Source organism: Cryptomeria japonica, chromosome 11, assembly GCF_030272615.1.
Source record: "Cryptomeria japonica chromosome 11, Sugi_1.0, whole genome shotgun sequence".
Lineage (NCBI taxonomy): Eukaryota > Viridiplantae > Streptophyta > Pinopsida > Cupressales > Cupressaceae > Cryptomeria > Cryptomeria japonica.
In genome coordinates, this window is record NC_081415.1 from 165,058,013 (window position 1) to 165,080,472 (window position 22,460).

A 22,460-nucleotide genomic window follows, 5' to 3' on the forward strand; every position below is an offset into this window, starting at 1 on the left:
CTCCAATCATCTTATGACCGAGAAAACAAAGCAGTGAGGATAGATTGGAACAAACCTGAGGTTTTGGATCTAGATGCTTTGATGGCTCCAGTTTTGTCTTGTACTCGCAGATGGGTTGATGTGCAACATCAAAAGTTGAGAGAACAGAACATATCTATGACTTTTACTTTGGAGGAAAGACCAGGGGAAGGAGGAGCGAGTGTAAGTGAAGGCAATCCTCATCCCAGAAGCACAAGCGAAGGCAACCTTCGAAGCGTAAGTGAGGGCAATCCTCATCCTAGAGGTGCGAAGAGGAAAGAAACACCTGAGAAAAGGGAATCCTCCAAGAAGAAGCAAGAGGCCAATCGAGATCGCTCATCCGGCACATCTTCTCGACATGAAAAAAGGACAAGTCAAGTTGTGAGACAAGAGAAGGGGACACTTGAAGTAGAGGAATCTATGGAATCAATGGTACAGAATGATAAACACGAAGAAGGACAGGCACCTCAACGTTCATCAAGTCAATCTCTCCAAGTCAATGAGCTACACGAAGACAAGAATAATGATGAAGTGACATCTCCTCTCCGAGAAGAAGAATCATTGCCGAAAGAGATACAAGTTAGAGAGACGAGATCTGCCATTCCAGATTGGCTGAAGGAGAGACTAACAAGGGTGATTGTGATCGAGGACGAATATAATATAATTGATTTGGAAAGTCTTGTAGGGAATTCTCAGGAAGTAACAGAGAAAAGGAAGGCCACTAAGATGTCCAAGATGATCAAAGATGAGACAGGGTCCAGGAAATTGCAGATAGCTACACCAGCAATGGACAAGTATGAAGGAGAAATCCTCGCAGAGGAATATGATGTAGAAACATTTGAGCTTGGTCCACTCACTGCTGAGCAGGCACTGGATGAGGCAACCGATTCATTTGAGGCACTTAAAGACAAACTTAAGGAAGAAATGGAGAAAAATAGAAAACTTGAGGGAGAGGTCGGTGCTTGGAGAGGCTACTTTAGCCATCTGAATCAACCTTTGGGACGTCAGGATCCAGCAGTATCTCCTGTGCAAGCACTTCCCCTCGAATTAGTTGGTGAGGCAGAGAGAGTCAAGAGCTTGGTCCAGCTTATGAGCTCTTGGATTGACAAATCCCATACAGTTGCCATTGAATTTGCAACAAGAATGATGTAGACTATCCACTGAGCTATCCAGGTCCTTGAGATCATCCACAACCTAATGATAACAGTAGCCGCCTTTGCTCATACTAAAGACGTTATCATTCCTATTCTACAAGTAATCAGGCAAACACCAAGGAAAATCCTAGCACAAGAAAAGATAATGGATGCAGGAGCTCATAATTTACTCCAATGGTCAACCCTACTTCAGATGAAGGAAGTTCTTTTTGAGGACATCAGCACCAAATGCAATCAAGTCGAAGAAGTCATCCATCCGATTCAGGACAAGGTGTTTGAGGTATTATGTACTATTCTTGGCAGAAGGATCGAAGTTGAGACAGATGTGGATCTTCAAGAGTTGGAAGAAAAGGTCAAAGTTATCTTTTGCAAAGATGAGAATGTTATCACAGATGAGCAACGGAATCAAATGTTTGCCACCATGCTCCTGATTGAGAAAATCAAAGAACTTGAACCTGGATGGGATGCGGCTCTTCTCAAGGCTTTCGATCAGGTCATCCACTTGGAGGAACGAATGAGGAATCTTCCCGAGATTCCTATTGCTGAGATTGAAGGAATTGTGTCCAGATTCGTTGCATATGCTAAGAAAGAGCATTGAAAAGGGAATAAGATTCTAGACGAAAGGTTGTTATAGATGACATGGCACCTTAATTATCATTGGTCTATGTTTCCTAGATTTTTGTGCCAATTAAATATTTGGCTATGCATTTAATATTGTTCAATAAAAAGGGGACTTTTTGTAACAAACCCTAATTAGGGTTTAGGTGTCATAATCTCAGCCGTTGATCTTCTGTTGATCTGGGCCGTTCATTGTAATTGAGGATGCTATATATACCCTCACTCATTTTCATTTTGTCATTAGAGATTAGATGATTTGCAATTAGAAGTTAGAGCTTTTTTTTGAGAGAAGAAAGTTATTTTGTAGCAAGATTGAGCATTGAAGAAAGAATTTCAAGCAATTGTTGTCTATGTTGGCTTTGAGATCAATAAAATATTGAAGTTATGGTGTTTTGTTGCAATTCTCGTGGCTATCTTCATGGTTGTTTACTTTCTTGAATCTTACTCAGTCGAAATAGTATTAAAGTTTGAAGGACTAAGTGTTGGGCTTGATCTTCGGTGAGATTCACATTCCAAACCACTAGCTTCTTACTGATGGTAAGGACGCCTTGTGTGGTCAACTGGAAATATTTGGATTGCTTAAACCTTCAATCATTATTGAATTATTGATATGTACCTTCATGGTAGTGTCTATGATTCTTGATGATTTGAAAATCAATAATCACCTTAGAAGATCGCATCAATCTCAGTAGAGTTGTAATTCCTTGGCAATACTGAAATTGGTTGAATCCTACCAAGTCTAGCCTACATTGAGTCATTCTTAGGATTAGATTAGAATCTACCTCTGGCAAACTCTACCTTTTGATCTTTTTGGGAATTCACTAGTATTAGGAAATTCTGTTCTTGCAAATTCGGAAACGTAAGGCCCCTTGATGAAACAGCATTCACAACGACCACTGGTGCTTATCCACACGTAGAGACCCTACATCAAAGAACCTTGGAGTCATCCTGATTGATCCTTTTTCGCGACATCTTCAGCAATCAGAGGCTTTATTCAAGAGAGGATAAGGTACCCTTGGGTATTTTATTCTGTGTTAGGCTGTGTACAAAATACACGTCAACACACTTCCAGCCCAATCTGAATCTGTAAATCCATGTAGGTTTATGTCAACTTTCTCATATTTGAGACCAAGGTTTAGAGTACCTTGTAGGTATCTCATGATGTGCTTTACTGCAACCAGGTGTATCTCCTCAGGTTCACACATGAACTGACTTAAGGCATTAACTGCATAACAGATATCTGGCCTTGTATTCACCAGGTACATCAAGGACCCAATCATCTGTCTGTATTGAGTAGAGTCAGTGGGTTGTGACTCTGCTGCTGCTTCTTTAAATTTATGTAAATTGGTTTCCATAGGAGAGGTCATGGGCCTACAGTTTAGCATTCTGAATCTCTTCAATATATCCAAGGTATACTTTCCTTGGTTTAGTATAATGTTGTCAGAATTCTGCCATACTTCCAATCCTAGGAAGTAATGAAGGAGTCCTAGGTCCTTCATATTAAATTCTTTGGATAGATCTTTCTTGCATTGATCTATAAGACGATCATTTCCTATGATTAATAAGTCATCAACATATAAAATCAACATTAGCATATCACCTTTATTTCTTTTGTGGTAGAGATTAGGATCTGCATCATTTTTAGAAAAGCCTAGTCCTAAGAGATAGGTGTCAATTCTTTCATACCAGGCCCTGGGAGCCTGTTTAATGGGAGCCTGTTTAAGCCCATAGAGAGCTTCTTTGAGTCTGCACACGTGAGACTCGGCATCATAAATTTCAAACCCTTCAGGTTGCTCTAGATAGACTTCTTCTGAGATCTCACCATTTAGAAATGTTGTCTTAACATCCATCTGGTGTACCTTCCACCCCTTAGCTACTGCAATGGCTAATACAACTCTTACTGATGTATATCTGGCAACAGGTGCAAAAGTTTCTTCATAATCTATTCCTTCTCTTTGAGAGAACCCTCTAGACACAAATCTAGCCTTATGTTTTTCAATACTCCCGTCTGCAACATGTTTGATCTTAAAAAGCCCTTTAGATGAAACAACAGATTTCTTAATTGGCCTAGGAACAATCTCCCAAACATCATTTTTCATAATGGACTGATACTCTTCAGACATGGCATCCTTCCATACTTGATGTTCAAGAGCCTCTGATACATTGTTTGGTTCGGCTTTAAAGAGATCATTCATAAGGGCAACATAGCTAGTGAATTTGTTAGGCCTTTTGCTTTCCCTGAAGGTTCCTGGAGGAGCAACAAACTTCTGAGCTTTTGCTACAGTTTTGGTGGCCCATAGTGGTCTTTTCTTGAAGTTTTCTCTAGGTGGACTTTGAGTTTCACTTATAGTCTCCTCAAGATTCTCCCTCTGAAGATCAGGAGTAGGATCTCTATCTATGCTAGCGGTGGGGATATAGACTTTAGGGTCTAGAGAGCTTTGGGCTCTTTTGAAGGCTAAGTCTTCTTCAAAGATCACATCCCTGCTTAGTTCAATATTCTTTTGACCGGGTATATAGAACCTGTAAGCCTTGGAGGTTTCACTATATCCTACAAAGATTCCCCTTTTCCCAGAATGCTCTAGTTTTAATCTTTTCTCCTTAGGTACATGAATATAGACAGGGCATCCAAATATCCTAAGGTGGCTAATATCAGGTTTTCCTATAGTAAAAACTTCCTCAGGGGTCTTATCTTCAAGATGAGAGTGGGGACATCTGTTTTGAATATATACAGCAGTGCTACTTGCTTTTGCCCAAAGATTGATATTTAGATTCTGATCAAGAATCATAGCTCTGGCAACTTTAACTATTGTCCTGTTTTTCCTTTCAGCGATCCCATTTTGTTGGGGATTATAAGGTATTGTTAACTTCCTCTTAATCCCTGAATTTTTACAAAACTCTTTAAATATTTCTGATGTGTATTCCCCCCATTGTCAATTCTTAGGGTTTTAATTTTATTTCCTAAGTAGTTCTCTGTATGTGATTTGAATTCTTTAAACCTATTAAGGATCTCTTCTGATTCTTTACATTTCAGAAAGTAGATCCAAGTTTTCCTAGAGTAGTCATCAACAAATATTACATAATACAGAAATCCCCCCATTGAATTTATAAACATAGATCCACATACATCAGAATGAACTAACTCTAAAATTTTACTTGTTTTCTTAGTACTACTCTGAAAAGCACCCTTAATATTTTTACCTAGGGCACATCCAATGCATGCCCCTGAATGATATTGCTTTACCTTAGGTAGACCTATGACAAGGTCTCCCATTGATGATAAAGCTCTAAAATTTAGGTGGCCTAGTCTTCTATGCCAGATTTCATTGGCATCTGTAGTTTCATGAATTAGGGCTAAGTTGGGCTCTGTGCATAACTCATATAAGTAGCCTTGTCTTTGACCAAATGTTTTAGCTTTCTTGGTGGAAGAGTTCTTTGGCCAAGCCAACACTTTGTTGTCCATGAAGGTCACTCTGTATCCATTGTCCTCCAGTGCTGATATTGATACAAGATTCCTCTTAATGCCTGGAACATATAGCACTCCTCTAAGTTGTAATGATACACCTGACTTTAGTTTGATGGTGCAGTTCCCAACTCCTTTGACAGGGTGTGTAGAGTCATGTCCAATGCTTACCTCTTCATCATTCTCCTCTTTCATGGAGTCTAGTACTTCTCTGAATCCTGTGATGTGTCTAGATGAGCCATTGTCGATCAACCAGAAGTTCACTTTGTTTGATGCTTGATTTGTAAGTGCTGAATAGAGTACATACTTCTCGGAGTCCTCTTCCCTTTTCGATTTTCCTGGTTTGGCAAATGTGGCTTGTTTAGCTCTTTCTGGAAATTTGGCAACATAGTGCCCAAATTTGTCACTCTGTAACACTGAATTTGAGAGAGATCCTTCTTGAAGGAGTTCTTGCTGGGACGACCTTTTCTCTTCCTCAACTGCCTCTGCTTGCCTTTCTTGTTTGAGTTCGTATTTAGAACTTGTAGGTCTTCATCTTTATTCTTTTGTTTGATCCCTTTCTTATTTTGCCTTGATTCCTCTTGGAGACAGTCAGCCTTTAGCCTATCGAATTTAGGAAAGTTGTCCCTTGCACTGATGCCTGGGACGAATGTTTCCCATATGCTAGGCAACCCATCTAGAGCAATGAGGGTTAATTCTTTGCTTTGGATCTCATATCCAAGGGTTGTCAGTTCATCCCTTAGGGCAGATATTCGCATGAAGTAGGCATTGACTGATTCTCCTTTTATCATGGCTATGTGATTTATTTCTCTTTTTAGAGCCAAGGTTCTACTGGCATTAGATATCTCAAAAGCATCTTCAAGTGCTTTGAACATGTTGAAGGCTGTTTCATGTTTCCTTATAATGGGCATAATGTTGTTCCTTACCCCATCAACTATGATTTTGATAGCCTTATCATTTCCTTCTCTCCAAATTGATTTGTCAGGTTCAGTCTCAGGTTCTTCAGTTTCAGTCTTTACAAATGATTCGACTTTATTTTCTTTTAGAATCATTTGAATTCTGAATTTCCATGCGGAGAAGTCATCACCTCCTATGAGTCTGTCTTCAAATCTAATAGCGCTAGCCATTGATAGGATTGAGATGTTGAATATATGCTTGATTTGAATTTTACGTAAAATTTAATAGTCTCAGGTTCGATTTTACTTGGCTCTGATACCATGTAAATGTTGTTCAATTTACAATTCAATATGCAAGATGTAATCTAATTTTATTCTTTATATCTAAGTATTATCTATCTCTATTATAATTCTGACTATCTTCTTTGTTTGGGAGGTAAGAGGAGTATTTATCGATTTCAATATCCTCTTTCACAAATACCAAATGATATATATATGAGGGGAGGATCAAGCAGTGCCTTGACAGGTCATGTCTTATGGACATGACCGATCAAGACACTACTTGATCGCACCCCTTTGCATATGTTAACAACCGGTGTTTTAATTATTTACCAGCCTGATATTAATCGGGGTTCACGTAACATAATATATATGCCAATCAGTATTAACAGTGTTGTTTGGCGTGGCATATTAACCGATAGTAATCGCTGTCTATGTTAACCGACACCGATCACTAACTAAAGGTTGTATATATTAAACGGTGCATACTATGCCACCCAATAGCAACTCGATAATCTTATTTCATTTGTTGGGAACACATCCGATATAGATCGGGATAGATGGTTAACCTGGTAACTATCGTTTATCACCAATGTGCCATGCCATAATATGATTATCGATATTGATATAAATGAGGAATGATTATCAAATAAAATAGCTTGAAGTTTTCTTAATAGTATAATCGATAGGATAAATGATTGAATGAGAGATTTCATTTATCTCTCATTCAATCATTTATCTTACCATAGCTACCATGCATTAACAAATTCATCAAAGGATTTTTGGATTTTTTGGAAAATTCCTTTGACAAGGATTTTTGGAAAATTCCTCAAAGAAGGATTTTTGGTTTTTTGGAAAATTCCCCAGAGAAGGATTTTTTATTTTTTGGAAAATTCTCTTCTTGGAATTTGTGCCCAAGGAGGTCTTCTTGATGCATTGGAGTGGCAAAGAAGGATTTTTGGAATTTTGGAAAATTCCTCCCTTGCCTAGGAATTTGTGCCCAAGAATAGATTTCTTCATGCTCAGTCTTTTCGAGGAGGATTTCCAAACTTAGTTAGAATTTGATCACCTGCTTGCTCATTTGCTTTTCCGGATTTAGAACTAGATGCTTTGGATCATTCTGCAGTCAATGCTTCGCCTATTGCCAAGGATAGACCTTCCAAAAATAGACTTACTAAAAATAGTAAGTTCTTCCAAACACAAAATTAGGGCAAGCGGGGACACAGTGAATCTTACTAAAAATAGTAAGTTTGTCCAAACTCAAAATTAGACCAATTGGGGCCACAGCAAAACTTACTAATTCTCAAAAAATGCTTAGATTTCATTGGAAGGCCCTTTGAAAGATTTTCTTTTCCGCACTTTGGAAGAAATTCCAACTTCCTGCCTGGTACCGACTTTCAGAGCACAAATTAGAGGCTAAGGAAGAATCTTGACTCTTCCACAAACTGCATCCTTAAGTGCAAATAAGACCTCGAGGTGGAATTTTCTTGGGGACAAAATCTTGCTGATGTACTAAATTGCTTCCTTGGGTGCAATTTAAGGGTGGAGGAGGTTTTCCATGAGCGTAAATACACCTCTGTGAAGGATTTTTCCCATACTTAGCCAAATTTTAGCTATTCAATTTCATTCCTTCATGCAGACCTTTCAAAAGTTAGGTCAAATTTCCATCAGTTCATCCTTCTGCTAGTGAATTTCTCGTTCTATCATTGCAATCTCTTCCTTGGACAATGATATCATCCACTCAACGAAGTCGTCTTGTCAGCATCCAAAGTCTTGTTCTCACATCAGTCCTAAAAAGACAAGAAAATGTTGTAATCTTACAAGTATCAATCAAGTCATAAGTTAACAAAATGCAAGTTCAAAGGTTAATCAATAAACACAATGTAGTTTGAAAATACTTTGAAAACCCTAATTCTCGACTTGACAACACTTGTCAAGGCTCTATACTCTTTAAAATCCATTCCATACTCGGGCATTTCATCACATCCAAAGGCCAAAATCCAGACCAACAAAACCTTATAACTCATTCCTTAGGGTCGGGAGACAACACCAACTGCAAAAGACTTGGTTTATTTGGCAAAAGGAGGGGGTCCCCATTTGCAGTTGGGCGATGTGTGAAAACATCACAACAAGGAGGTTGTCTTTTTGGGTGGACATCCCTTCTCGAAGGGTGGCATATTTTCCTAGTTTAGTTTAACTGCTGCGTAACCATTGTCTTAATTAAGCATTTCGATAATTCAATCTCCCCTTAACAGTGTCTTTGACATGCCCTTAACAACGTTCCTTATACTTAACAAATAATTGTTTACCAAGTGTGGGGATCGCTGTTATAAGGAGAGGAGCAAACCATATAATATTCTTCCATTCCTTTGACCAGTTGTAATGATGCAGATTTTTACGATTTCGATATTGTGAAGTCTTACATACTCTAAGACAATTTCAATGATTGGTTTGCTGTTCACCACATATCAGATTGGGGGCATGACACTCTCAGTATAGTGTGTGTTCTCATCAATTTCAAATGTGTCTACACAAGATTCTTGAGTGTGAACATCAAATGGATTTGTTGATTCAGTTTTGGAAGAATCTGGTTATTAGTGGAAGAAAATCAATTGATATGTGTAAGATATTTGTTATAAAGAACAATGTTAATTATATAGATCTCATGGGTTTTAATTTTACTGGAAATCTTATTTTATGAGTCCTAATTATAAGGGTCAAATTAGAAAAATCAAACGATAGAGATTTTCTCACACATTCCTTTTTGTTTATTTCCATTTAAGGTTTCTTTCTAATGTGATTTTATGCTTTTCTTTTTATTGTTTATTAAGGCATGGTTGCTTCTTAAGATATAACTTTAATATTTAGTTATTTTATTTTAAATTTTCATTTCAATTGCCCTTTAAAATAAATAAATAAATAAATTAGAAGAGTAAGATCAAATATTATGTGTAAGTGATTTATTGTTAGAAATTCAAATCTTAAACAATGCCGCTTATTAAAAAATAAATAAATAAAGGAAAAAGAAAATAACAAAGAAATTATATTTAAATATAGTGGACTATGTTCCTCCAAATTAATTTATATTACAAGAATGTAGATGAATATTTGTTAAATATTATATTAATTATTATTATATAAATCTTAAAAAAATTATTCCTTTAAGTGTTTAAAATTAAGTATATTTGTTAGCTTTAATAGTTGATTTAAGTTTAAATTTAATTGGGATACCTAAGAAGGCTATAGTAATATCTAATATTGATCTTCGTGTGTTTATTTAATTATAATACTTAGCTCGTTGTGGTGATCGAAAACCCTATTACATGTAGATGACCTAGACAATTATGGCTCCACATTGTTTTAAATTTAATTAGGATGTAGTTTTCTTGTATATGTCAAGTTGTGATGATCAAATCACATAATATAGCTTGAACTTGGGAATTTATAAGTTTAATTATTTTTTTTGCGAAGGTTACCTAAGGTTATCTATCTTTGCTAGGAATTTCCCTATCATCACTAGAGAGTAATGTCAGACAACCTTATTCCTAAATTACTAGAAACCCATCCTTTCCCTATCTATTGGACGACATGCTAAGGACATCTATTTAGCATTGCTAGGTGCACATACATTATAAGGATAATTTTGTAATTGTTGTTTCCCTATTGAATTATTATTTTAATTGCCCCTAAAATTGAAAAAAATTTGGGGTTTATGTTAGGTTGTGTTGTGTTCACATTTGTAAAATGTGGGCATGACATAATGCTATTGGCAATGCAAAGTTGTTTCAATTAATGTAGTTCATAAAGAAGTTTTAAATCATGAAGTTCATTTAGCAAGCATTCGTCTATTGCATGCTTTTTCTTTTGATAGTAATCACATTTAGTTTTCTAAGGATTAGGAGACATGATTACTGTTAGTTTTTCATGATCAGATTACCCACAATAAACAGAAAACTAAAGTTGCACAGCAAAGCATAAAAATAGAGAATCATACAACACAAGACTACCCTGGGAAAACCTCCCTCTAGGAGGAAAAACCCAGCAACAACAAATCCTCAGATCTGATTATGTTATATTGAATTGTAAGTACAATAACAACCCAGCTAGGGCACAATTGGAGCAGACTTATTTGAGACTTAAGTTCTGATCTGAACTTGATGAATTTCCAGAATGATAAAGAGCAGACCCCTAGTTCATGTTCACAGTCTGCAGGAGCAGATTTAGGCAAATATCTTCTACACAAACATGTTAGCCCAGCATGAGGAGAGATTCGCTAGGCTTGAGAGTGATTTGCTTGCCTAGAACCCCAATATGTCACATGAAATCAGGTTTGCCATGCATGATAATGACTTTGCTGTCCTCTAGGAAGAATTCGCTGTCTTCTAGGGTGAATTCGTTGACTTCTGAAGTACAGATCAGAATTCGCATATAGCAGAAGATGATCGCATGAATACGAATATGTCCTTAAGCCTTGCAAGTGGCTGGTATATATATATGGGGTTCATCCTTTTACTTATCTCTAAGTCGGCCCATTTAACCTTGGGCACTAAAACCATTTTACATATTACAATGATGTGGATAGGTCCACACGTTTGGAGTGTAGGCTTAACTTCGCACATTTCAATATAGGGTCGGCCCTATAATGGAGCATGAGTTTCTTTTATGTTTGGCGTGTAGGATATAGAGGGGCCAGCCCTATTTGTTTTACACATAAATACAATACAATAGATAGGGCCCTGCCCTATAAGGATTCGGATGATGCCTTAAGGCAATCCGAATCCTATTTATTTTCCTAACCTAGTTACAAATCAACAATTACAACCAACAAAAACATAAGATTCTCCCCACTCCCCCCAACAAATTATTCAATCAAGGATTGCCTAAGATTAAAAAGAATTGCTTGCAAGAAAAGCTTGAAAACCTGAGATACAACCCTCTAAAGTTTGGCAACAAAATATGCTTGGTTTGCCTGAAATATTCCCTTGGTTGCAAATCCATTGTTAGAAATTCAAAATCACCTTTTTCACTTGAAAACTGTTGTGTTTTGTAAATGTCCCCATTTGGGATTTCCCTTAATTTAATCCTAAGACAACCATTCAGACTTAAGGTGAGAACTGGAATATAAAATTTACCCAAACTAAAGACATTTCATTATGATATTTAATTTAAATTTTTAAGAATAATTCAGAAGCAAAGAAACAGGAATCGCCCAAAATCGCCGGGTTTGGGCGATTTTCGAGTCGAGTCACGCTCGCCGAGTCTAGTGGGCTCGGACTCGAACTCGAACGAGTCTAGGTCAAAAAATTGCCCAAAATCCCACTCGCCCAAAATCGCTGAGTTTGGCGAGTCTCGACTCCCAAACTCGGTCGGCGGCATGTAACTTTAAGTTAAAAAAAACACAACTTCTAATATGTTTTGAATTGATTTTTTTTTGTTTATATTATGCTTTGAGCCTAAAAGTGAAATTCATTTGATTCATCTGGCAAAATAGGAGGAGAAAGGTAAGTTGTGAGGAGAAACGATAGAAAAATTAGGGGGGAAATTGTGCAAATAAAAGTAGGGAAATTTTAACCTCTGAGTCTAATCAGGCTCCAATTCCATATAACAACATAAACTTTCATTTGGTGCATCAAGAGTTGGAAAGGAAGAGTTTGCATCTCATTTGATCATATGATGACATGGATTTTTTATTCCACAAGTTTTGTAATATTGTATACATTTGACAATATTTATATATCTATGTTTGTTATTTCCTTCAGCTACAATTTGTGTTTATGCTTATGTGATTGATGTATACTTGTGTATGTAATCAAACTAGCTTCTATTTGATGATGTTATTGTGTTTTTAAGGTGTATTTAATAAAGGGTGCATGAAACAAGTTTTGAATCTTTAAAAATCTCTAAATTTCTTAATTTTTTTCACTTTGCCGAGTCCAGCCGATCTGAGCCGAGTTTTGACTCCCGAGTCCGAGTCCCGAATCGAGTCGGCCTCACCGAGTTCGAGCTGAGTCCGAGTCCCGTTTCTTTGCTCCATTCAGATCTTCCTAATATAAGTTCACCATTTTTCTCTTCATATTGTTCAACGTGTGTGATTGTAAATAATAATTCCAAGATCTGACTCTTCAATGCTGACCACATAATTGAGCATACATTGGATCAATTACTTCATCTTCAATAATGTGAGCAGAACCAGTTGCACATTGCTCATGTTAGTATTAAATGTCCACCTTTTCTAAAAAGTGTGTAGACATAATTGTTCAATTGAGTTGCTGTTATCCTTTCTGATCTGGATCTACATTTGATATACATGTATGTGGTGTTCTCGTAGAGTGAATCTCTACCTGAAACACCAAAGAAGTCTTCTATCTTTATGCCAGCAGATGAACGCTAAACAATATATTCCAGACCATCCATGGTTACTTGTTCTAACTGAATGCATATTAGGATATCAAATATACTTTGTAGATACTTGATAAAGATATAACAATCATATGGTTTACTTTCATTTCAATTCTCAATCATAGCATATATTTTAAAATTGAATGCAAGTATTGTCAAAATTGCAAAAAATCTCTGCCAATATCACTGTAAATTCAAGAGTACCTGAAGAGAGTCTGCTGATATTCTAGAATCATGACCAACAGAAACTCGCAAACATTTTGATCCATCTGCTTTCTTTTTATCTGCAAGCCATCCAGCAAAACCAGCTGCAATTGCCTCTGCTGCAGGTTCTGTAAGGTTTACAGGCTCTCCTTCAACACCAGCAACAGCAAACCCACGAATATCACTGCATAGATTAACATCCTAGAGCGGATTAACAACAGTAATAAATATTTATGCTTGGCAGATTTAGAAAAAAGCAAGTATACAAGAATCGAAAAAACTCAGGAGCATATCCTTCAGTTTATTAGAAGGAAAAGTGAACTCAGGCATGAAAGTGTACTAAGAATAAGAGCAATTGGGTCTCCATGCATACCAAAAGAATTAAGAGAACTCCAGTGTGCAACTGAAAAGTTAGGCAACCAAATGAACATAGAAAACTTCAATTTTAATCCATCTGAAATGACTATTAGTCTATTACAGACACAGAAGGACATTTCTTCTTTCAACTCCTTAATCAATATAGCCTCTCCGGCTCCTGTTTCATATAATCAGGGATATCATATACAGAAGACAGAGCCCAAAAGCAGGTTCTGCCAACAGGACAAACACCAAGCTTCAGCACTTTGGCATATAAATAAAATTAACATTCATTTTGATTGGGTTCACAAAATGTTTAAGACTTGCATATACGTATTCAGAGGATCTTCCAGATGATTTGTATTTTTCACATAGCAATAGCTCTTTCAATATCCACCATAGGAACATTACAAATATCTAGGTAAAAAAAAAAAATTGAAAAGCTAGCACAAGTGCCTCCACTACCATACTTTGAATTTAAGCACATTTTTTATTTTTCTTAAAATACTATCAGAATGGATAACTTTCTTTAAAAGCACACCAAGATAAATCCATTCAAAATCAACATAGGAGGCCACCAAAAGTCATTGCCCTTTGAATCAAGATTATAATTCATACATGACAATCATTATCTAGAGAATCAGAGATGCAATTGCCTGAGTCAAGATGTCAATGACAACAACCCATATCTTAACCAAAGTATAAGATTTCTGATCAATAGGTTTCATCAGTAACACCAAACTCGGCTAAATTTGTAAGGTGAGATGGAGAGCATAAAAGACTTCACTTTACATAAAATAGCACAATGACTAACTATATACAGTACCTGATGGTACTCTGGAAATTAATTTAAAGTAAATCATCATTAAACACACTCATAGAGAAGCATGAGAGCTGTTCTATGGGGACTTGGATGAATCTAAAACAATATTGAAGCAGTCTTTCGAATGTAGTGGGCCATACAAACTTCTTGAGATAAATAATACAATGTGATTAAAGAATGTAAGTTTCTTCAAATTTTAAGAGCCTTTAAGCTATCTTGCCTCTAAATCACACAGTATTCTTGGGTTTCAATACATAGCCAATAAACTAGAAGAGCTGAAGTGCATCGAATGTTTGGCTTGCCTCATTAAGAACAATTCACTTTTGATTCTCTTTCATGCATTTGATGAGCCTCACGAATTAATTTTTGTTAATTACTAATAAGGTTCTGTCAGATTATTGTTATCCAACAACACCTCACCATGAAATCCTAGGGAATTAATTTACTAGGGAACTAGTTGGCAAGTTTTGAGGTGATTAATTACATTAAAGGACTAAGAAAACAAATGTTGATTCCTACGAACAAATATATGTTTGGCAATTCATTGGAGTAAACAATCCAATTAATTTACACCTGTGCTCAACCAAGATTTAAGCATTTAAATCTTAGCCAATTACGCTTCTAATTTAATTGTAATATAATCAGTCATAGCAGAGTTCAAAAACTTGGACTTCAAAACCTGGACCCAGTCTGTTCAGTTTGAAATTGTTGCCTTGATCCTTTTGCAAAAATTTGTTTGACTCACAAAATAGACAGCCACAAATCCCACAAGAGGTATGGAAATGTCACTTGGAACAGCATGAATTCCTTCTGGGTTTGAAAAGGGCAGCTCCCTAATTCAAAATCAAAAAAAAAAAGAAATATAAAAAATTCATAGTGTTTACAAGTCTTGGTTTGGGATTTTAACATAATATAGACAGACAAACATGCAACACAATATTTTTGGGCCCTTGCACTGTGTTGATGTGTTTTTTATGCGTAATCAAACATAGAATAAAATATCAATGGTACTCTATTCTCTCTTGACTAAAATCTTCCTGGATGCTAAATTGAATGATCAACCAAGATGACTCCAAGGTTTCTATAGTCAGGTCATAATGTGTGGATAGCTCAATTGGTTTGATGTGTTTGCTGGTAATCCAAGGGGACTTGCGTTGAATACTTGAATGTTGAACGTTTGGATGTTGCTAGAACTTAGATTCTAACTATTAGCTTGGAAAATAAAATGGCAAAAGACATGTAAGGTTTTAAGGAGTCTAATCTAATCCTAAGAATGCAAGAGACAATGAAAGATTGAGTGAAATTCAACTAAGCTCTGCTTCTCCATAAAAGAACAACTCCACAAAGCTAGTGCGATCTTCTTAGGAGAGCAAAATGATGTTCAAATCACCACCAATGGCATAGACACCATCAAGACGATGCATATCAATGAAGCAAGTAGTAATTGAAATTAACCTCATTTAATGATTCCAGTTGACCACACAAGGCAAACTTACAATCAGCAAATTGCTAGTGGCATGGATAAACGAATTTTACCATCAATCATTCACAATTACTTTCATTCATCTAACTATTCATCATCTAACATGAATATCCAACGAGAAACCATGCAATTGTAAAGAAACAACACATTCCACTATAACTTCAATGAAAAGGAAGTTTATTTACAACTTTGGCAACAACTTATACCTTCTCCTACTCTACTTGAGCTGCTATTTGCTATTATTATCTGCTACTAAACTATTCTTGAACTACCAACTATTAACCTGCTATTAACCCTTACAAATGAGAAAATTTGAGCCTTTTATAGATAGCTCTTTACAATGAGTGGCTCAGATTGATTCACAATCAATGGTCGAGATTACAAGATGAAAACTCTAATTAGGGTTTGTTACAACAACTCCCTTTGGCCAATGAGAAAAATACATTTAGGTTCAATAGTAAATGTGAACCAATGGAATACGAGGTTAGGTATCTCAGACTTTGTGTCTCCATGGGTGAGTTGGGTACATCGTATCTAGACGCCTTGACTTGGAATGGTATGATTGGATAAGTGATGACTAGGCGCCACCTCAGTTTATTCTTTGTAGCTCATCACAAGTTCTAATTGTAAATGAATGAAGCATATCTCTTGATACTCAACATGTCCAAGCTCCTGATGTGATGATGACTTTGCTCAAACCAATCCTCTAACTTGGATTAGCTCTTTTGGCAATAATAGCAATGATTCTTGGATTTCCGGAGGAAATTCAAGATTGTGAAAATTTTGTCTTTATCGCATGCATTTATATGCTCGTTGTTGTGAATATTGTGCTTCATTCTTCATCCATTTGAACTCCTCTATTTTGATCCTTCATGATGTTGACCTTCATTCCGTGAGGATGATCTTATCCTTGATGCCGATGACCTCCACTCTTACCTTATAATGCCTTTCCTTTGATGTTTCCTTTGAATAATGAAGTCTTCCTTCCATGTTTTTGATGTAGACTTTCATGGCACATGCATGCTTTGTTGTAGTTCTTTCATATTGCAATCATATATTATTCCTTTTATTCAATTGATTATTACACACTTAAATGAGATCACATATCTCATAAAATATATATGCAAGAGGTGCCCCTTTCACCAAGGGACACCACTCTTATTAATTAATATAATTATATCTAATTATATTAATATAATATAATGTTAAATATAATATCAATATATTATTATATTATCAATAATTATAAGTACAATTATATTCTCACAATTATAATATAATTATATCTTCTCATAATAATAATAATAATATAATAATTATATTATCAATCACAATATAATCACAACCTTTGTGTTATGAAGGCTTGTGGATTCCGACCACAGCTACAATAAAATCAACACTACCTCTTAGCTACGAAGGAATCCTACTTGACATCTTCTAGTTCGTCCTCTCCACGCTATCTTCAACACTCCCTCTTAGCTAGGGAGGAATTCTACATATGAGTCACATAGTGACATCCACCATGGATATGCCCAGAGGGTGGATTCATCATGGCTACACCCATGAGTGAAGTACAAATGAACATATCACCATGGCTACACCCATGGATGGTAAAAGAATAGATATCACCTCATCGTGATATCAACCATTATGGCATATCCATAGATATCACTTCCCGTGACATCCACCATTATGGTTTATCCATAGATATCACCTCACTTGATATCAACCATTATGGCATATCCATAGATATCACTTCCCGTGACATCCACCATTATGGCTTATACATAGATATCTCCTCACATAATATCCACCATTATGGCTTATCCATAGATATCACCTCCCATGATATCCACCATTATGGCTTATCCATGGATATCACCTCACGAGATATCAACCATTATTGTGAGATCATCACCTCACAATGATGGTAAGATGCACAAGTGTTCATCATTGTGAGATCATCACCTCACAATGATATTCACCATGGCTCATCCAGAGGGTAAACACACAAGTACAAGAAAATTACCACGGACTCTCTCACGTGGTGTTGTCATGGCGTCACACATGACATCCACCATGAACCATATTAGCGGGTGGAGATAAGGGCTTACACCTCCAGTCTCTCTCAAAGAGAAATACATTATCAAATCACAGAAGATCACTGATGTTGAGCCTCCCTCTCATAAGGCTTCATTTTCCATATCTCTAAGCTTGTCTCGAAGGTTTGCATCATTCTTGGTGAATCCCAAGCTCACCAAGTATCCATCTATCCATGGATATCACATGGAACTCTATCTCATTAATCATAGATTCCTCTAACTGCTACAGTTTCCTAACCACTGGAGAAACCATCTCGACATGGTTTACTCCCCCTGAATTAATATGACCAAGATCCTTGGAAATCAAATAAAGCACATTCTCTAGCTGCTCCCTCTATCACGGAAGCATACCCTACTCATATAGTCCCAATTAAGGAAGGTATCTTGCTCCAAGAAAGCAATCAGGCATGAACTGTCTCCAAGAAAGCAATCAGGCATGAACTGTCTCCAAGGATGCAATCAAGTTCAGCAACAACTCTTTAGTTTGGACAAGCAATTCTACTGTAGGATGCATTAGAGCTTGAAACTTTTGTAATAGGTCTCCTCATCATAGCACATAATTATGAGTTACGGTTTACTCTATAGATCAACAAGGAGCTTTTGAAGCCACACTGCTTCATGAGCTTGCTGATCCTCTGCAAAGGACTTGGCACTATCCATCGGCTGCTCAAGCTCCCACTGAATGTTAATTCCTCTTTTTCGAAGAATTTAAGAGATAACTTTTAAGATCTCCCAACTTCATTTGAACCTATCCCAGCCTAAAGTATGGCAACACAAAATCTTGTGGCCTCTGGCCTTCCTTGATAGATCCCATGTAGTAGTGGCCAACAGTTTCATTCCTTGCCACAAGTTCTCCTTATATGCAATTTTAACAAGAATAAAGACCAAAATCCACTCATTGGACTAGCAATGAGTCTGTCTGATTAACATACAGAGAAAAGTGGTTATAAACAGTTATTTCTCTCAGTACAGATCTTACTAGGCCTTATTGTGTTTATAGCCTATACAGCATTAATGGAGGTACGTATATATATATACATATATCTACGTATGCCAGGCTTATCCATTTACAGGTTCAACACACCCGAAACTTAACACTATGGAATAATAATTTTGATTTGTCCATCTTGCAGAATTAATCTTCAAAGAATAAAAACACTGAAAGTATATGCCATACAAAATTTACATTTATATATACGTTTCTGTAAGCCTGGACTTACGCACACTCCACATTTGTTCATGCCTTTCTATTTACAGATATTAGAGCTCCTGACTCACCCTAATGGTTGGGAATGGTGTCGTTATATTGAGCCACTCGGTACTCGGTAAATTACATTTGATGAATGATTTATTAATGAACGGCATTGAAAGTCGTTGTCATTAATGCCAGTCAGTGCACTAGTATTTGTTGCAGACAGAGAATGCATTCAATGTTTCAGTGGAAGTATGTTTCCCTTCTCAAAATAAAACATTGTAATATTTGATTCGTTACTCTTCAATCATGCAAACACAGGAAGCATTTGGTACTGATTGTATCACAATTAGTTTTACTTATCAAATCCAGTGGCAACACGTTTCACACAAACCCTTTTATTTTGTTATTAAACTGTGCAAAACTGAGAAAGTGTGAGCTGTACAGAGATACTATGCACCTGGAATGCTCACAGATTCAAGTTTGAAGATGGGCAGGTGTCAGCAACACTTCAGGTATTCCTTCTCAGACTCAGCAAGGAATCGTATGACCAAAATATGCTTTTCCGTCCAGACTATTGATGTCTGCACATACTGTAAGTAGAAGCGCCCATTTCGGCTATATAATCTGCCTTATGCACACTCCCGAACTATCAACATTCATACTAAACACGGCATTGTCTTGCTCAATGCTGAACAACATTCCCCACACACCATATGTCTGTCAGCACATTCACGGGCCCTCAAATGTTCATCAAATGTCCGTCCTACACCTGTCGGCAACAGTAACCCAATATCGGGTTCAAAAATGACTTCCGCCAATCGAGTGTTGCTCTCGATGCCTTCAGAAAATATTATCAAGAGTGTTCAGCGGAAATGGACACAGGCATCGTGTAAACTCTGCTACAAACACCAAAGGCGACTCTTGGAATTAATGAATTCCTCCACGCATACTGCCAGCCTGGGCGAAATGATTGTTCTGTGTCTCGCACCAATTCAACTATGAATCAAAGCCCAGATTCTACCGTGCTTGGCACTTCACCAATATGGATCTCCAATAATGACTTTCCCACAGGCACTTGAGATTGAGCCCTCAACAAATATGGCCAATAAGGACTTCAAATGCCAAAATCAATATAGTCGGTCAAAGTAATTAAATTCCATTATTTTGGAAACCTCACAGGCAGGTAGGGAACCTGCTTTGATACCATGTTGTAGTTCTTTCATATTGCAAAACACTGATTTTGTTTTGAGTTCAAGTTTAGTCTTTTAGATAAAGTTTCTATTTGATTTTGAGTTCAAGAATCGAACTCTATCTTTCATTCTTTTCAAATTTTTGAAAACTTTCCAAAATCAATTTCAACTTTGAAACTTTTCAAAAGATGGCAACTTTGAATTATTTCCTTTCTTTGTCCAAAATCAGACTTTGCACAATTCTTTCTTTAGCAAAATCGGACTTCACGAAACTTATTCCTCATGTGTGGCAGACTTCATAAAAAGTTTTCCTAATTGCCAATTTAATCTCTCCAAGGCTGGGCGGACTTTAGCCTTTTCTTTCCTCAGCGAAGTTCAACAAAAACATTCCTTCCTTGGGTGGACTTTGCAAATTGTTTTCCTTATGTTGGGCGGACTTGGCATAAAACTTTCCCAACTAGCTAGCGGACTTCCTAACTTCTTTTCCTTATGTGTGGGGGAATTTGATGATACGTTTCCTTGCTCTAGGCGGACTTCATGAAAAGTTTTCCCAATTGGGGCGGACTTTGTGAGAATCATTCCTCTCATTCAAGGCGGAGTTTAGGAGTTTTGTTCGTATCTTGGGCAGACTTCATGAATTCTTTTCCTCACAGCCAACTTGGACTTCACAAAACATTTTATTCCAAAATCAGAATTTACAAGAACCATTCTCTATTATGATCATACTTCAAAATTATATCATCTCATAATAATAATAATAATATAATAATTATATAATATATTATCTCACAATAATAATATAATAATTATATTATCAATATAATTATTATATTATCAATCACAATATAATCACAACCTTTGTGTTATGAAGGCCTGTGGATTCCAACCACAGCTACAATAAAAGCAACACTCTCTCTTAGCTAGAAAGGAATCCTACTTGACATCTTCTGGTTCGTCCTCTCAACGATATCTTCAACATGCTGGATTTGCCTCCATCCCTCATGCTAATGATATTGATGTTGATGTAGCTAGTTGATTGCCTACAACAAGAAGCATGCTAACATCAAACATTTATGGTATATGCATTTCCAAGTTTTCTAACCTTAAATATTGAAAGATCCCCAACTAGCTGTTCAGTGAGAATTCTGACTTTGCCCTCTAACAATTCTGATTTTCTGATTTTCACTGAGTTTTCTGAGTTTTTTTAAAGTTTACAATTTTGGATTTTTGGTTTTTGCTTAGAAGTGTTATACTAAATATCAATGCAAAGGATTTAACATTCATCAAAAACATAAGAATAACACTTTCTGAGCATAATTTACAGATTAGTATGGAATGATCTAAAATTTAGAACTCTGATTTTATTACCTGCAATTATCAAATCAACTGAAATCACAACTTATAACATCCAAAGCCAGAATTGGCTTACCAAGTGTCCTGAGCTTGCCTGGTTGAGCTTCCTTATTTGCCTGAATTGAAGAAATAATTGAATTTGGTGCTTCCAATGTGGATTGACAGCACCAATCAATTTTATTAGCCTAAATATGAATAACCAAAACAAAATGAATGAAGAATATTGCAGGTCACAGCTTTTTCCAATTTCAATGCCAAGTATGTCCCTCCAAATGACCAGTTTTCCCCACCAAATCGGTGTTGCAGAGCATGTATGCTGGAAAACTTTCAGATTGAAGTCATAGATGCTGTTATTAAAGTCTGACAATGATTTCAGACTAACTTACTGCCACCAAAACCCTTATATTTATTTTTTCTACACTTCCCAGGCAAGAATATGGTATGGTCCTGCTGGGGAATGGTAATGCCTGCTAAAACTCTGATAATTTTGCTGGAAAATATCTGTTGAATGCTCAGATCAGTATTTCTTATTCTGACTTTTGCTGTCACAGTGGTTTTGCCTCTGATTTGTCTCCTAACCGCCTGATAGAGGCCTGATCTATCCTTGCTGAGTGCTGATGATGATTGGGGTGCCGTCCAAACATCAGAAAGTTGAGGGTTTTCGTCCTCAATACTGCTTCCAAACCTGTATCTACTATTGCAGAAGAAAAGATGTGAAAAATAAATCTGAATATGCCTCAAATGGCTACCTTTTCCTTCTTGTATTCACTTTTTTTTCCCAGCCCTAACCCTAATTTCGAATTAGGGTTCTTGTTGTCATTTTATGACATCCTTGGTCCATCAGTGAGAAACGATCAGAGATATGTTCTATGGACCAACGCTGCCTCAATTGATCAAGAGAAGACGATGGAATCATGAAGTGTGAAGTG

The 22,460-nt window shown here is 36.6% G+C and overlaps 1 protein-coding gene across 7 annotated transcripts in view; it reads right to left on the reverse strand.

The window, feature by feature from the left end:
* LOC131032484 (uncharacterized) overlaps positions 1-22,460 on the reverse strand; it is a 243,020-nt gene that overhangs the window by 191,266 nt on the left and 29,294 nt on the right. For all 7 annotated transcript variants that reach the window (XM_057963484.2, XM_057963481.2, XM_057963478.2 and 4 more), the window contains one exon: positions 13,029-13,212. Coding sequence is in view for 6 of the 7 variants with exons in the window: in XM_057963481.2 (XP_057819464.2) it covers positions 13,029-13,212 (184 nt within the window). In the remaining variant the exon portion in view is untranslated. The remainder of the gene's footprint in view (positions 1-13,028; positions 13,213-22,460) is intronic.